The sequence below is a fragment of the Poecilia mexicana genome, unplaced genomic scaffold (genome assembly GCF_051168715.1).
Source record: "Poecilia mexicana isolate PSO_F unplaced genomic scaffold, ASM5116871v1 scaffold_12, whole genome shotgun sequence".
NCBI classification, from domain to species: domain Eukaryota; kingdom Metazoa; phylum Chordata; class Actinopteri; order Cyprinodontiformes; family Poeciliidae; genus Poecilia; species Poecilia mexicana.
In genome coordinates this window covers 21,063,252-21,080,331 of record NW_028263381.1, presented here as the reverse complement: position 1 = coordinate 21,080,331, position 17,080 = coordinate 21,063,252, and the positions used below count along the sequence as shown (strand labels likewise).

At 39.2% G+C, this 17,080-nt stretch overlaps 1 protein-coding gene across 2 annotated transcripts; it reads right to left on the bottom strand.

Moving 5' to 3' along the window:
* Window positions 1-8,568: 8,568 nt before the first annotated feature.
* On the bottom strand, window positions 8,569-16,553 carry gtf3c4 (general transcription factor IIIC, polypeptide 4). Of its 2 annotated transcripts, XM_015001827.2 has the most exons (5): window positions 16,225-16,553; window positions 13,393-15,102; window positions 12,140-12,270; window positions 11,614-11,702; window positions 8,569-8,743 (listed from the first exon to the last, which is right to left on the bottom strand). In XM_015001827.2, the coding sequence occupies exons 1-5, from the start codon at window positions 16,537-16,539 to the stop codon at window positions 8,679-8,681; spliced, it is 2,310 nt and encodes a 769-aa protein (XP_014857313.2). In that variant the 5' UTR covers window positions 16,540-16,553; the 3' UTR covers window positions 8,569-8,678. The 2 variants fall into 2 exon arrangements, with proteins under 2 accessions (XP_014857313.2, XP_014857312.2); XM_015001826.2 differs by having other exon boundaries at window positions 8,655-11,702.
* Between the last annotated feature and the right edge of the window lie 527 nt (window positions 16,554-17,080).

The window sequence follows — 17,080 nt, the reverse complement described above, 5'->3', positions numbered from 1 at the left end:
TCACAAGTAAACACACTCTCTCTCTCGCTCTTTCTCTTTTGCTGTTCTTTTTTTAAACCTACTTAATGAATATTTCATAACAAGCAACATAAATATTCATTCTAATGGTTTTGCACATAGTTATTACCGGTACTCTTATTTTTTTTTTTTCGTAAATAAAAAAACAAAAATACTCATTAGAAATTCTGCATAACCAGGCCCTGAAATAAATCCTCGCTTCCCCCCGTTGAGACAGAAAATTATCTAGATCAACCGCTCTGGCGCCGTCCCAACTGGAAGTCCTGGGATGCTCCTATACGGCGGGGGAAATAAGTATTGAACACGCCGGTGTTTTCGTCTGAGAATCTGTTTCTGGTGGGAATGAGATTCACACCGGGTGTCCGCAGCCACCTGAGGAACCAGAAAATCAAAACAAAAACACCCATGAATTATGGGAAATAATGTGTGAATGACAGAGAATATGAGATGTTTTTTTTTTTGTCCCATTGATATGTTTCAGATATCAAACAATGATAACCTTAGTAAATACAAAATAGACTTGAATCGAAAACTAATTGCCACCTAAACTTTCTTATGACCCACTTCTTTCATAGAGTTGTTTAAATATTGCAACAGTGGAGGGTTTTCCAGCATGGATAGCCTGTTGTAAGAGGGACGAATTATGAAAAATTCACTTTTTGTACGTTTTTGTGCTTCCATTTGGGTTTCCACTGCTTCTAAAAACAATCTTTCACTTAAAAAAAAACAACTAGCTGTTTTTTGGTAATTTAATTTTATTAACTTGTTGAAATGAGCCGTTTCAAAACCTGATGAATGTAACGTCACAAATCAGCAGGTACTGACCCTTCACCTAGTAACCCCAGCGGAACTCCGCCTGTTACCTGGCAACCCTAGAGAAATTCCGCCCGTTACCTGGCAACCCCAGAGGAATTCCGCCCGTTACCTAGAAACCCAAGCTGAACTCCAGCATGTTTGGTCAGCACTGTACAATGGTTGCTGGAAAAGACAAGTTTTTTGTTGTTGACGTACTATCTAGAAACCACTTACTACATACCTGTTGCTTGTGCAGGAGGTTTCATTTCTGCGTTTCAAAGTAAATGTATAATTGTGTATCTGTTTGCTGCAGTTTTCATGTGAGTGTAAAAGTTGAATTAATGGAGGCATGGCCAGCAGCGGCTTATTGGGATTTAAAGTGACAGAACAGCTCAAAATAGGTAGAACTGAGCAAACTAAAATTTAATCTAAGAATGATTTTGTTCAAAAAAGTTGTGATTTATAGGTTTTATGTAGCTCATTCAGCCATCCTAACTTGTTTAAGGAAGCATAGTCGGTCACCTCAATTGGTTTGAACTCTGAACTTTGATTAGGCCACTTTGCAACATTTTTTTAAAGATAATTTTCCTGCTGCTTAACCCAGTGTGCTATAGCATTTAGCGATAATAATATTTATGATTATCACTTTAGGATTAGCACAGCTAACTTTTTATGGATTTGATAGAAAATCAGTGGAAAGAACTTCAGTTCAGAGTGAGTAGAAGAAGAGACCTTCAAGATGTGAAGACCTTTTGTGTGGAAGAAGAGCTCTAAATCACGCAGGAGTGATTCATGTGACTAGTTTATCCATACAGACAATGTCCTGAAGTTATCGCTGCATAGAAACGGCTGGATTTCCTTATGTGTGGATTAAAAACATACTAGGCTCTGTGTTTCTTAAACATGTGAACTGTGAGATGTAGTTTTTGCACAGAGGAAACACAGTTGGAGGAAAAATCCTCAAGATCATGTCTAATTTCGATCATCAGCTGCAATCACAAGACAAAACAGAAAAAGAAAAGTCCTGCATGATGAAATCCCTCTTGGAAAAGGCAGCAGGTCTGTAATAGCCTTCCTCCCTTTGGCAGTTAAATGTCATCCCAACCTGCTATTATATTGCATAATGCACTTTTAAGGGAATTTTACACCGCCTGTGATAGATGCTGTGAAATATGAGGTGTGAGAATGTGACACCCTCTGATCTCTGAGAGACAAGATATTAAAGGAACCCCCCTTTTCCTTCAGCTGAAATCTGAAAAATAAAAAAAAAGCCGCTGAGAGCCCTTCAGCCATCAAAAGAAAGTTAAGCGCTGCAGATTCTTAGCAAGGATTTTGAAAATGGAGCCACCTGAAGGCAATCTGTCTCCGCTGGAGCTCTGACTCGTCACCGTTAACAGAGAGCTGTCACTTTAGCGCGCCGGCGCTGATGGAGACAGACATCCGTCATCTGCTGCGTTTACGAAGGCGGCGTGAAGCCTCGCAGGCCGCGCTCAACTGCGTGTTTCACCTAAGATCTGCTGAAGCGCGCTCAAGCAGAGCCAGGAGGGCTTTTTTCATCACTTATCGCTGTCATCTATGCATGAAATAAGTGTTTGAGTCCTGGGAAAAAAGAGGAAAAACTGTCCATCAATCACACTGAAAGCAACAGACATGGAGAATATTAAACTCACATGTAATTAAAATTATGTGGTGTCCATGTAAAAGCAGCAAAATTCCTCATTTTTATCACTTATCTAAACTGTTTTATGGTTTAGCGTGGCCACTGTTTCACAAGAGTTTGATAGTTAAAGAGACATTATTAATAGATTGTTTCGAAGATAAACTATTTTTAACTGACGTACAAAATAAATGCAAATTTGCAAATCAAGTGAAAGTCGGGACAACTTTTGTTTATTCTATGGCTTCCATATTATTTCTTCTAGCATGTTGTTAATTTTAATTAATTTTGTGTTTATTCCACATATCCAAGATGGAATCATAAGATTGTGCTTTGGGGACACGCATGTTCTTTGAACTATTGCTGATTTTTAGCCTGTAACATATTTTTGGGGGCTCGTCCAGGATCTAAACCAACACCCTGAGGGGGCGTTTAGTCTTTGATTTAAAACATTTGGAAAGTTTAATCAGTAACTTCTGTACACTACTGTGTCTCATTCACAGTGTGTAAAATATTAGAGTTGAATGGTAGTTTGTAAATGCTAACATTAGCATTAGCATCCCCAGTTTGAAGTATTAAAATATTTGTTGCACTTTTTCTAAAGCACTAATTACAAATATTAAATTTGTTAATGCTAATGCACAAAAGTCAACCATGTTTATACTCAACATGTATGTACTTGCTAATTGCTCAGTGAACTTCCTGTCAAAAAAAAGATACGAATTGAGGAGAGGAAACAGAAGTTCTGCGTAAACAGACTTCAAAATAAGAGCATCAGCATTAATATGTACATGTAGAATTCTTAACAGTTCCAACCAAAACTTCAATACAGATGTCAAACTTTATTCAACTGAAAGTTTACAAAACAACCAAATAAATGAGCGTTTGTGTATGGAAAAATTAATTTGGGGAAGCTAGAGTTTATTTTTTCAACTAAAAGATTACAAAACTTATGATTAAAATTTACCCAAAAACATTCATTTAGGGGATGCTAACTTTTCAAAGTTAGCATAAGTACTACATGAAAAACTAGCTTAGCTACTAGATATTAGTAGGCGAGAGCTAATTCCAAGCATGTGGCTTGTTTGTTGTTGCCATAGCAAAGGCCTACCAAGATGGCTGCCAGCTACAAAGTTCATGGAAGTGTGACATCACATGAGCTCTATGTATTGATACATTAGTTGAAGTGTGCCCACCATTGTAAATTAGTAGCTTATTAACATATTTCAAATAAATTTACATACAGAGATGATAATTTTATATTTATAATCGGTCCACAAGTGAAACTCAAGGCTTTCAATAGCAAATTAATTCTATAAACATACACTTTTTTGTTGCCTAATTAAGCCTAAATAATTTAGTGGAAAATTCTAAATTTTTCCCACAAGGAGTAACAACATTTTAGTCTCCCTTAGTGTTTTATTTTTTACGTTTAACCACAGAAAACAAATAAAACTGTTTAGAAGTGCAGCAGCTTTTAGTGGGATTTGTTTCTCTTTCAGTCCGCACTGATGCTAACCATCAGAAAAGGTTAAACCAGGCGCACACAAACAATGTAGCCTGGTTTAAACACACACACACACACCCACACACACACTTAATTACAGCAGAACCGGAGGGCAGGAGTTGGTGGGCTGGGTGCATGTTGGAAATGAGCTTAATTAATGTAGCAGTAAAAAGCGTCCCTCCCTCTGTACGTCCGTTGTGCTGCTCAGTATTAGTTCCAGTTCAGCGCCCCAAAGCCAGGAACAAATAGAGACTCTAATGATGGACAACGTCCCCCTGCAGGACGGTCTCGGGTCACTGCTCCTCTCCTCCCGGGGGAACAGAAGGGTGTGTCGACCAGTTTGACAACCATGTTCACCCCATCAGTGCTGAAAGAGAGGAAGACAACCTCAAATACCGACTTCATTAGCACTGACAAGTTTGAAGGGGGGGATGCAGCTCAATTTAGACGACTTTAGAAAGAGAGGAAGGAATCCTCAGGGAGGGAACGAAGGGAGACAGACGGGTTGTTTCTGCACCGCCGTGATTATCGGAGTGTATTTCTGGGCTCAAACTTTACAGACAGACATGTTTGCAGCTGAGGGAATATGTGTTTTCCGTCTGGATGCTACTCAAATATAGTAACTGTGGAGGGAAACAGAGGACGTGTCGGAGCGTTATAATCACAGGATGAGATGATACCTGTGCCTGTGAGGAGGATAAAGGAGGGAATGTTTGAAGAAGCTCAGCAAAAGACAAGCAGACTGATTAAAACTTACATTTAATTGGCAAATTTTAGGATTTTCAATAAAACAATCAGTAAAATGTCAGGCGATGTAATGATAACTGTCCAAAATCCAAAACAAAAAAATATAAACCTGTAAGTGCCAAAAATATTTCTTATTTTGCCACATCACAACCAAAAACAAGATTTTGTGAAAATAAAAATCTCAAAAGTGTGGCATGCGTTTGTTTTCAGTCCCCTTTTACTCTGATTGCCTCTAAATAAAAATCAGTGCAGCCAACATCCTCCAGAATTCACTTAAATAGTACCAGAGCTACTCTTCAAAACGGGAAAGACAAGAGACCATTCCATCTAATAAGTCAGAGAGAACAGATACAAGAATACAGCTTCTCATCTGAACCATATGAATCAAACTAAAGGCGCGAGGGCCAAATCCGGCCCGCCTTACATCTTAATGTGGCCCTCTGGATTCCAGACTAAACACTAAATGTGCTTAAATATCATGTTTTCAATTAAATTGTCAAAAACTTTCTTACTTGTGCTAAACAGCTGCCTCAGGTTTAATTGATGTCAGATTATATAGTTCAAGATCTGTACAGCGAGTCGCATTTAACATCATAAATAAGCTCAAATATTTCCAAATTAGAACCACAAACACTTTGATTTTTATTGCAGAAATCACAAAATGTATCACAACATCCGGAAGGAACTGAAAAGATTATTGACATTATTCAATTTTAAGAATTAATTGATATTTTAACAGTTTGTGATCAGGTTTTATCAATACATTCTGGTGTAACCGGCCCTTTAAAAGCATTCATGATCTTTATTTGGCCCAAAATGAAAATGAGTTTGATGCCATGAAGAGCCTCATAAATGGAACAGCTGTGAGTTTAAATATCAGCAGGTTTTATATTTATTACATCATTCTGAAAAGAAAAGATGTTCAATATTATTAAATTACAAGAAGTGCTGATCGAATACTACGGTGGAGTGTTAGGGCCACGCTAAGAAAATACAATTGGGAATAAAATCATATGAGAATTAAGTTGTTTCCCTTTAAAAATCTGATTTTATTCTTGTATTATTTCTATTTTATTCTCATAATTTTATATTTCTATATTTTATTTTTTCTTAGTATGACAGAAACGGGAACTTACTACATTTTTCAAGTATGTCACTTGGTCTCGTTTATACATGTAACCAGAACCGACTGTTAAACGACATTTATGATCTTGATCACTTTCAAGAGCAGTAAAGCACGGTGGAAGGTCTGTCATGCTGTGGGCCATATTCTTCTTACCTCCACTGCTGCTTCAGTGGACGGCTTCATGAAACATTAGATAGAACCTGAGTGGTTTGATAAGTTCGGTAGTGTCAACACCAAAGTGTTTAAGCCATGTCTTAACTTGTTTCTCCAATAGAAATCATTCACCAACCTGTAGGATTGGTAATAGGACCGATTGATGACTCATAGGAGTTGTCACGGCGACGGAAAGCCGCCTCTGCCGTGTCTGAATTGAAATATTCTGGAGCAACAACATAAACTGATCCCCTCAGGAGAATACAGTGGGACATATCATGTTCAAATTTGAGTCTAAACAAAACAAAAGGAATATCACATGAAATTAAGGTGTGAAAAGGTGTCATGAATGTTTCATGTCTTCCAGCCACTGACATAAAGGGTATAAATATTGCATGCAAAGAGAAGATTCCCCTGTTTGAAGTCTCGAGAGCAAAGACGGTGGAGGAGAGGAAGAAGGGAGGGGGAGCCAGGTAATTACAAGTAGAGACGCTTTTTTGACGGATTATTATATTAAAGCGGGAGGAGGATGTAACCCTCGCTGGTCTCCACCTGAAGCAGCGACAGCAACAAAACAACCTGAGGAGCCGATGATTCCAGTCGACAAACAGCAGAGCGATCCCACCTGACGGCGCCGAGCGGCCTGGTTACAGAACCGCCAGGAGGCCTTCACACGGCAAAAACAAAATCTCACCAGGTTATTTCATCTGGTTTCTCCTGCAAATATACAATACACCTGAAATAAGACTAAACTAACTTACAAGGAATTTTTCAGCATATATGGGAGCTCACTAATGACAAAAGTACGTGTTTCATTGGTAGATTACTGCACTCACTGCAAGACATTTTTCCCCAAGTTATAAGTGAAATAATCTGCCAATGAAACTGCAATGGTTTCCTCGAGTTAACAACTTAATTTATTGTTTCTCGAGTTAATTTCCCGATGGTTTTCTCCAGATAACGAGTTGATGTCACGTTGTCATGTCATGTTTTCTTGAAATATGTTAATCTCCTGTTTGTTTTCCAACAGGCTCATGTCTTGAATGTTTTCTCAAAGTAACTAGTTAATCTCAAGAAACCAAACTTTGTTTTCTCGAGATCGTAAGACGATGGCCCAGATTCACATTTTGCCCATTTATGTACTTTGGGCTTTAACATCTTCTAAAAACAGTCTTATTTTTTTTTAAAAAACCCATTTAGCCGGTTTTTGGCAATAATGTTTTTTTTTTATGTCTAGAAAATGAACCATTTCAAAATTCTCCACATTATTATGTCACAAATCAGCAGGCACTGCCTGTTACCTAGCAACCCCAGCAGGGCTCCATTTGTTACCTAGCAACGCCATGAGTTCTGCTTGTTACCTAGCAACGTAAGCCAAGTTCTAGTACGTTTGGTCAGCTGGTTTTACTGCTGCATGCGCTGAAGAATGGCTGCTGGAAAAACCACATTCAGCAATCACTTGCTGCATTGTTGTTGGTTGTTCAGGAGGCTCCACTTCTGCTTTTCAAAGATGTATAGGTTTATAGCAGGGCATCCATTTTCATGTGCGAATGTAAATGTTGAGTTGGGGGCGTGGCCAGCAGGAGCTAATTTGAATTTAAAGTGACAAGACGCAGTAAAACAGGAAGAGCTGACCAGACCAAGAAGATTGAATGTAGAAAGAAGCTTCTATATCTTACTAAAAAGTTACTTGTAAGTTAGTTGTGTCTTATTTCAACTGTATTAAGATATCTGAATTAGATTCTAGACCAAAAATACTTTATTCGCTGCGTCTTCTCAGAGTTTTACTGATTGAAATCCCATTTCATCGTCCCGTTCTTCTGATCACCGGTCGTAGCCCCGTCCAAACAGCGATAAAGGGTTAATCGTATTTAACAATACGCTCTGTAACTCGACTCCCCTCCTTGATTAGAATTAGAATCACATCTGGCTCCATGCTCTGTCCCTCATTACTGCTGAATCTCATTACGGGTGGCGTCCCCGCGGGAGAGGACGCGCCGCGTTTTTAACCACACTTTCCCCTTTTCTTCCTGCTCATTTCGTCTGCCTCGCCGCTTCGTCTCTTCTGCGTTTACATTAGCGGAAGTCCTCATCTGAGGGAATGACTGAGCGCCAGCACTTCTCCTCCTCCTCCACCCAGAGCCGCAAAATTGTTTTACAGTGCCAATTAAAGAAGGTACGCCAAGCTTTTTTTTTTTACAGAGTATATATTATTCACACCGTATTATTTGTTACGCTCAAACAAAAAGAAAAAAGCAATACTAAAATAGGACTTGGAGAGCAAGTTCCACTAACTCGCAATAAAAACTACACCAAAGGTTTGGAAACACAGTCAACACGGGGAAAATGAGCGAGCTTATTTATGGCGCCCCTGAAGTCCAACTGATATAATAAAGACTTCCACATATAACTGCATTTTAAACTTTCCTACTGCAAACACGGCGCCTGCATGGGGGAATTAATTTGAAGGAGAAAAATAATAAAGAGCCGCAAAGTTGGAGGTAAAACATTCATTTAAAGCAGCAGATTTTCAAGTAAATAACCAAACCAACAACTAATAAAGGGTCTTTTTTATTTGCTCTTTTTATTATAACGATATAAACTAATAAAATAAATTATATATATGAAAAATAAAGACTTTAGAGCAGTAATTTTGAGTAAACTTGAGGTTGGTTTCAGACCATGGGTGAGTCGCAGAGCAGGCAGGGCGCCTTCAGCAGTTTCTTTATCCACTCCGGATCTGAAGCAAAAACACAAGAAATTATTACAGGAAACCAGAAAATGGGAAGTTTATCCACCAAACTGAGGAATTAAACTGTTAAATGAAGTCAAAGATTAATATTTCACACATTTTAAACATAAAATCTGACAACTTTAGAGGCTTAAAGCATAAAATTATTGGAATCTGATATAAAATGTACAAAAAAAACCACATGAAACTTCAAAATTATTACTTATAAACAAAGATGGCCGCCTCCAAACAATCTGAATTATTCTACAGTGAAAAACATTTTATATTAAGAGTTGATGAGCACTGCAAAAAAACAGATTATTTCACTTGTAACTAGTATTTTTTAATAAATATTAAGGAATTATTAGCTCAAAACAAGCTGCTACATCTTACTGAAAAGTTACTTATAAGTTAGTTTGGTTTACTTAAAGTGAACTAAGACATTATAAAGTACTTGGTAAAATTTTGTGTTTTTGCAGTTTCCAATTTAAGTCAATCGTGTCCAAACTTAAATAAATAAAAATTTAAATTGATCATTAAAATTGCAAACACAGTTTAAATTAGTTATTTTTACCCATTTGACAATGAACTAAAACACAACAATGTCCACAGATTGATTAGTTTTTGTAATTTTTGTGTGTATTTTCAGTAACATGAACAGGATGAGGCTCATTCTGACTTTATTTGGCCAAAAACTTGGTTGATAAGAGATAAAAACATCCTACATTTCAAGTGGACTTTAACTTCCAAGTCCAATATTCCTATTTATAATAACTGCACTGTTTCCTTGTACAGAATATTATTTAATGCTGCTGTTACACTTAAATTGTCTCTTTGCGGGACAATAAAAGATGGTTTTCTATTCTACTTTTATTTGTCTGCCTCCTGTCAGTTAAAGTTGCACCCCAACATATTTTTAATGTGTTTCTTCATCAAACATTTGATGTGAGACACCAAAGTTATGCCTATTCTGCAGTTGAGGACCACACTAAATCCTTCTGGCGGCCACAAATGGCCCTCCAGCCAGAATTTGGGAACCCCTGATCTTATATTGCAGCATTCTTAAGGTTGCAGAACCTCAGAGGACCAAAATCTAAACCCTCTGATGGAAGTTTTTCTTTTTTTAACAAAATAAAAGCACCAACAGTTTGTGAGAAGTTTCAAGACTTCTCAGGTTTTGAACGGTGCAGATTGTTCAGTTAAACTGGGATGATGAAGATCTGAGCTGCAGGCAGAAGCTGCATGAAGCCGAACCGAAAAGTCCTGGAAGAAAATCCAAACATCTCTGCCAAAGCAGCCAGAGACGGAAACTAATGAAGCAGTTTGTTCAGGATGGAGGTAAAAATAAAATAAAACACAGATTACTGGAGGGGAAACATGTAGCTAAATATCTAGAAAATAAGAAAACTAGATCTAATCCTGCTGAATTAAGATCCGAGTTGTCTGATTTATTCCCAAAATTGAAACAAGTATTTTAAAAATAGAAATATTGGCTCTCTGTTAATGAAGATCTGAAGAAAAAGTTATCAACTTTTTGCTATTTTTTCCATTAATAATATTTAGTTTTGCTTCATTAACATAAATATTTCAGTTAAAAGATCTTTTATTTTTCCCAAATGGAAATTAAATGTAGCTCAATTTAATTTAACATTTTTCAAAGAGTTTTTGAAGACAGTGATGGAAGGATCTCCTGTAGCAGTCTGTGCTACAGCGCATTTGGTGAACCCTCTGACTGAAGACATTGTTTTTCAGATTTTCAAACTAAAACTTTCATGTGGGACAAAGAGAACCTAAGTAAAAACAAAAAGTTTTCAAATCATTTATTTAGCTAAAGTACCTAGCTAGTATGCTAACTGACACGCTACAAGCTAGCAGCCAATCCAAGAACTGCGTTTATTTCCTCGTTGCTGATTGGCTGAAACCCCGAATGCAAAGACAAGTAAGACTGTAGATGTTAGCTTCTTTGGTAGCGCCAAGATGGCTTCCAGCGCACAGATTAAAATACATTTAATGTTTATACTGTTAAAATAAGAAGTGTTTTATTGCAGTAGCTCCATTTAACCAAATTAAATTATTAAAAAACAATTTGAAATATTTTTCTTTAGGACACGAGTCATAGTCATAGAGACTAAAATCCACAAAGTAACTGCATTTAATCATATTTTAATAGTTATTTATACATATTTATTGAGCAAACAGGGAATAAAATAGTAAAACTAAGACAATATGGACAGTTTGGGGGATTTTAAATATAATTATTTGGAATTTAGCATGACAACAATCAATCAAAATCTCATCATACTCATACATTTTGCAATATATTTGGGATTTATACTGTTAAAATAGGAAATAGTAGTTGTTTTAATGTGTTTTATCTCCATTTCATCATATTAAATTATTGTTAAAAATTTATAATATTTTGTAATATGCTTCTTTAGGACACAATAATCATATTTTCTTATTTATTCATTCTTATTTTATTTATTTTCTTATGAATTGATCAAACAGTGGAGAGAAATAGTAAAACTAAAACTGGACAATTTTGGGTGATGCTAAATATTATTGATAGGAAGTTATTGTGACAACAATTAATCAGAATCTTATAAATATAAGACATTTATCACGATCGATTACAGATGATACAATAAATGTTTAAAAAATGTGGCGGAGGAACTAAATTAAAGAAAAAAGGGACGCAGAAACGGAGCAAATGAAGCCGATTTCTAAAGCGGTCGCTGGTTATTAGGTATTAACTCCTCAAGCGGGTGGAAACCCGACATGCCAGGCGTGGATCTGAGCGGCGGCGCGGGGCGAAGGCTGTCGCTGAGGGTGACAGGCCTGCGAAACGGAGGAGGAGGAGGATGGAAAGTGGCGCTTACCCTCAGGCTCTGGCAGTCTGGCAATGCAATCCTGCAGGAGGCAGCGTCTGAACGTCAGCGTCTGGCAGGCCTGGTATGACAACACGCACCTGGAGGAGAGCGCCACAAATACATGAGGAAGCCGGATGGGAAGGGACAGCGACACACACACACACACACACACACACACACACACACACACACACACACACAGAAAGAAAACAAAAAAAAGTTTGGCGGATGTGCGAGTGACGGGCGAGGAGCTGGGATGGCGAGCCCAGCAGAGGCGCCATGTGCTAGCAGGAGGAACGGCTGACGGATGATATTTATGAGGAGATGAGAGCGACGCTTGAGTAAATATCAAAAGGTGGGCGGCTTGATTACGGCTCTCCGAGGATAAATAAACTGTCGGAGGAGGAATTTGGCATTAGGATTCGGTTTGTGTCCTAACTGTCAGGCTCCCGGAGGAGCAGCAGCAGCGCCCACGCTTCCCTAAGAAGGAAGGGGAAATGAAACCGTCATTCTTTTTAAAGACCGTCGTTCGGACCTGAGCCACATGTGTCCGTTTTCGCAGACGGCTTGTTTGCAGTCGGTGAAGGGCAGCGGGGCTTGACAGAGGCTGCAGCGCTCCGGGAACGTCTGCTTGTTGAGCTTCTTCCGGATGTGGCCGATCAGAACCTGGAGGAGCCAAAACGAGTTTATCAGAACCGCAGCTCAGGTTCCTGAAGCTTTGACAGCACTGACACAAAACAAAAACTCCACATAAATTTAATCATTTCACCTACAAAACATAATAAAAGTAAAACTCCCGTGATTATTATTCTTAAATGGAACAGAAAAGAGATTTGTTTTTCATTTTTTACTATCTCATTAGTGTGCATTAGTGGACAATAAAGTCAATATTATGAGAATAAAGTTGTACGATAATAAACTAAATTTTTATTTCTCATATATTTTTACCAGAATAAAGTTTTTATAATACAAGAATAAATTCGTAACAACAATAAAGTTGAAATTAGTTCATTGTCTAATAAAGCTAAAATTAATAAAGTTTTTATTTATCTATACAACAATAAACTGATTATAGTGATGACTGAAAAATAGATTTTAAGATAAAAAAGTATTCATATTTTTCTGTTTAAAAAATAGATTGGATTCATTTTTTATCCTCATGTTTTCTGAGGTCATTGTAGCGCCCCCTGCTGACTCCACACTTTGAAAACCACTGAAGAATTTAAAGGGGCAGTGTTACATATTTTCCAGGCACATTTTATAGCACAATCAAGCAACTATGTTACCTACAGTTGTAATAAAATGGGTATTTTTTTTTATCACATTTCATTTATAAACTAAAATAAATTTGATTTTGTAATTTAACGCTTTGAAATTGCGTCTCTGTCTCTTTAAAAAAATTGTGCTCTATCTGAAGCTCTGCCTTCAGGAAGTCATCCCAACATGGCTCCTCAATCAACCCTATAACAACAATTTCACCAGCGTTCCAACAGGTGCTTGCTAATTGCTTCTGGCTAGTCTGAAGGAGCTGAGTGGGGGAGGAGCTTCTTTCTCGAAGGCGGGGCTAAGCCCACCCAGGCATTTTGCACTGCTAAATGGTTGCCATGGGGATTAAAGGATTTTTTTTTTTTACAATCAAGGAAACGCTCCCGTTATGTTTTTGACGACAGAATAACATTATAAAATTATTTAAAATTCAAATTTATGTAAAAAAGCCCTTTCAGCAACTTGTTAATAACTGAAAATATTCTTATCAGTGTATATATGAGCATTAAAACAAGTGTGTACCTCTGAATCTTTGTCGTCGGGATCCCTGGACAGGTAGTCCATCAGGCCGCAGGTGGGGATGCAGATGTTCTGAGGCACCCAGGTGTTGAGGTAGACGACACCCAAAACCTTCTTCATGTGATCCCTCATCAGATGCATCTCTGCCACTTGCATCAGAGTCTGAACCTCGGTCCTTCGGTCCTCTGCTTCCCCCTCGACTCCACCAGCCTCGCCCTCCACCCTCTCCACAGCCTCGTCCTCTTCCTCTTCCTGTACCAACACTTTGACCACCGTCCGCCTTGGTTTCCATTTGTGCTCTGTGCGCGGCGCCTGCAGGGTCAGGTGAAGAACTCGCGCCAAAAAGAGCTTGATGCGCCACAAGTACGGCGAGTCCACTTCCTGGAGTTTACGGTCGAGCTCCTCCTGGAGCGACGCAGGGACACGTTTGGTTTTCAGAACCTGCCACCTCACCAGCTCGAGCAAGTCCGCCGTTTTGAACAGGTTCTGCTCGGGGGACTTGAGCAGGAGCGATGCAGCCGCTTCAGGAGTTTTCAGCATCAGGAAGTGGATCTGGTAGTTCTTGTGGAAAGGGTGGAAGCTACCGACGATCCCCGGGGCGCTGACCAGAGCAACGTACGCGCCGTTGTGGCTAACAGCAATCCCGTGTATCCATCGTCCTGTAAGGGTCTCTGGCTGAGCCAAGTCCTCTACTTTGAAGATAACAGAGCTCTCCGTGAACGTTGGCGTCAGCTTTTTGATCCAGCCGTCCATGGAGCAGGAGTAGACCGCGACTTCCTGCTGACTGACTGCCAAGGAGACGACAGGCAGCGAGTTGAGTCCCGTTATGTGGGAATTGTGAATGTTGAGTCCGTTTGGTGAAATCATCAGCAAACACCAGAAGATGTAGCAACCCCTGGAGGCGAGGATGAGGCTGCAGCTGGTTTTATGGATCGGGTGGATCACCGGGAAGCACCGGATGTTTTCCACTGCGATCTCGTCGCACTCCTTCCACAGGATGACGGGGAGCCGGAGCGTGCAGTAGCCCTTCACTTTGGACAGGCTGACCGGCATGATCTTGACTGGTCCAACCTCGCTGCCGACGATCAGCCCCCCCATCCGCTGACTGCCGTTCTCGTACTCCCACCACGCCAAGTCGCTGGGTCTGCTCACGCCGGACTCGATGAGGTCGTAGAAGACGACGTCGTCTCCGTCCGCGAACGGCAGCACGAACTTCCACAACACGAGGTCGCCGTTTTCCATCAGGACGGCGAGGAGAACCATCTCTTCATCCACGCAGCTGTTGTCCGCCTGGACCTTTTTGATGGTGTAAATGCTCGACCACTCCATCTTGACAGGGGTCTGCATGCGGAACCGCCGCTGTAGCTCGGCGAGGTCCAACAGGTCCGCCTGCGGGGGGTTGTTATCCTTCTTGGCGTAGCCTCGCTGCTTTAGCCGCTCGCCGTAGCTCTCGGTAAGATTGACCAGCAGTTTCCACTCCAGGTGGCCGCGGCTGCTGTGGACGGTGAGGCAGTTATCGAGCGTCAGGCAGGCGAGGAGGCAGCGGCCGGACGAGTCGCAGCCCAACGGAGACCAGCTGGCGAATTTCATCCCGCTGTGAACCCCGACTGACGGGTTGATCACCGTGTCCGCCAGAAAGACCTGCCGCACAGTCGGGTCCGGATCCAACGAGAACTTCTTTACAGCCTGCGACAGCTCGTCTGGCGGTCCGACCTTAAAATCCAAAAAACAAACAACCATGGTCCAATACTGTTAGATTTAACAAGAAGTTAATATCCAAATTCTGTTTATCAGAAAATCTGACTTTTACTCTTAAATAGTTTGGAAAGTTACACTGTAAAAAATGAGCAGTAATAATTTGGTTCAGTCTGTCGCAGAGAAAAATGTGGTTCTTTGTTTTTCAAAGTCATATTTTCACCATTTTTATTCCTACATTTACAAAGGCGAGAGTTCCCAGCACAATATTTAGTTAAAGTTAATGTTTAGCTTTCAAATTAAATGTTAGGTCAGGAAGCTAAATATTTAGTTTTCAAGCTAAATATTTAGCTCCAAATTACATATTTTGCTGATCTATGCGTTTCATTTTCAAGCTAAATATTTGGTTTCCAAACTAAATATTTAGCAGCCAAGCTAAATATATAGTTTGATAACTAGAAAATTAGTTACATGTTTAATTTAATAACTAAACATTTAGCATGTTAGCACATAATACTACTATTTAGTTGGTATTTCATACTAAGTGAATACTAAATAATGTGTTTTTCAGTTATTATACACTATTTAGTTAGTATTTTACTAATTATTTAGCTTTTCTGCTACATATTTAGTGTGAAATTTTAGGTTAATTCTGGTAAAGTTTAAGAACATTTAAGAGACTAATCTCAAAATTTCTGAGCTTTTTCTTTTAGTAAATTTTCAACTTTTCAAACTCAGAAATTTCCTACTTTTTTCAAGAAAATTAACTTCTGAGTTATTTTTGTAGCAAATTTTCGACTTTTTGAACTTAGTACTGTCTTTGATTGTTTTTCTAGAAAATTTCTGAGATTAATCTAAAAATTTCCGAGTTTATTTTTTTGTTTTGTTTTGGGTGAAAACTTACTCTTTCACTTTTTTGTTTACAATAAACAGAAACTATCACTGCAAAATGTGACATAATATCTTGAAGTTAAATCAAGCGGCCAGAATCACAGAGGATGTATGAAAATAGATGAATATATGTTGTTGTTTTACGTCCTAGAGAGCAACATCTTGCTGCAGAAACTTTATTTTTGCTGTTTTGCTTTTTCTCATCGAACTGCAGCTTCTGGTTCTAACAGCGGAATATCTTTTATTTACCCGCAGCTTGTGGGTCTGGGTCGGGACGGGGATGGAGGTTCTGTTGAGGCTCAGGTCCTGCCTGCTGCTGTGCATGTCACAGAGCAGCTCCAGCACGGACAGGGAGCTGGAGGTGCACACAGCCAGGCGGTGATCCGGAGACCAGCGGAGCGGCTGCAGCCCGCTCACCGGGGACAGCAGCGGCACCACCGGGTCGCGTTTAACCGGCACGTCCCGCGGCGTGGGCGGCACGTCATCCCCGTCTAAAGGCTCCGTCTTTATCGCAATGTTTCCAGACTCCGGGGGAGCAGAGTCTGGCAGACTGGCGGCCGCCATCTTTACCAGGAAGCGGACGTGACGTCATCACGAACGGGCGGGTAAGAGGAAACTACTAGTAAAAATATTTATAAACACATTTTTTTTCTCCAAATAAGTATTTTGTATGGAACAACAGAGATTTATGTAGCAAAAGGAAACACGTATATTTTGATAACTGAAATAAAAATGTCTCCTTGCTGGTGGAACAGCAGTTTAATGAGGATTGTAAAGTTTTTAGCTACATTTAGCTTCTCAATCGGCCAAACAATATTCTATTGTTCTGATACCGTCTCTTCAGCGGTTCAGTTCAATTCAATGTTTATTTATTTAAATTATTTATTACTTTATTCATAAAGTAAGAAATAATGAAAATAAACACAATACCCTGATAGATAACCAAAACAACATTAGTAATTTACGTATTTGAAAATGAATGGGAAGAAGTACAAACTTATTTAGATGTACCCCTTCTCTGAGTCTTTATAATAATTGTTTATTATTATTTATTATGGGTTTCCTTATTTTAAATTATATGACAATAAATTTAATATAATTTAAT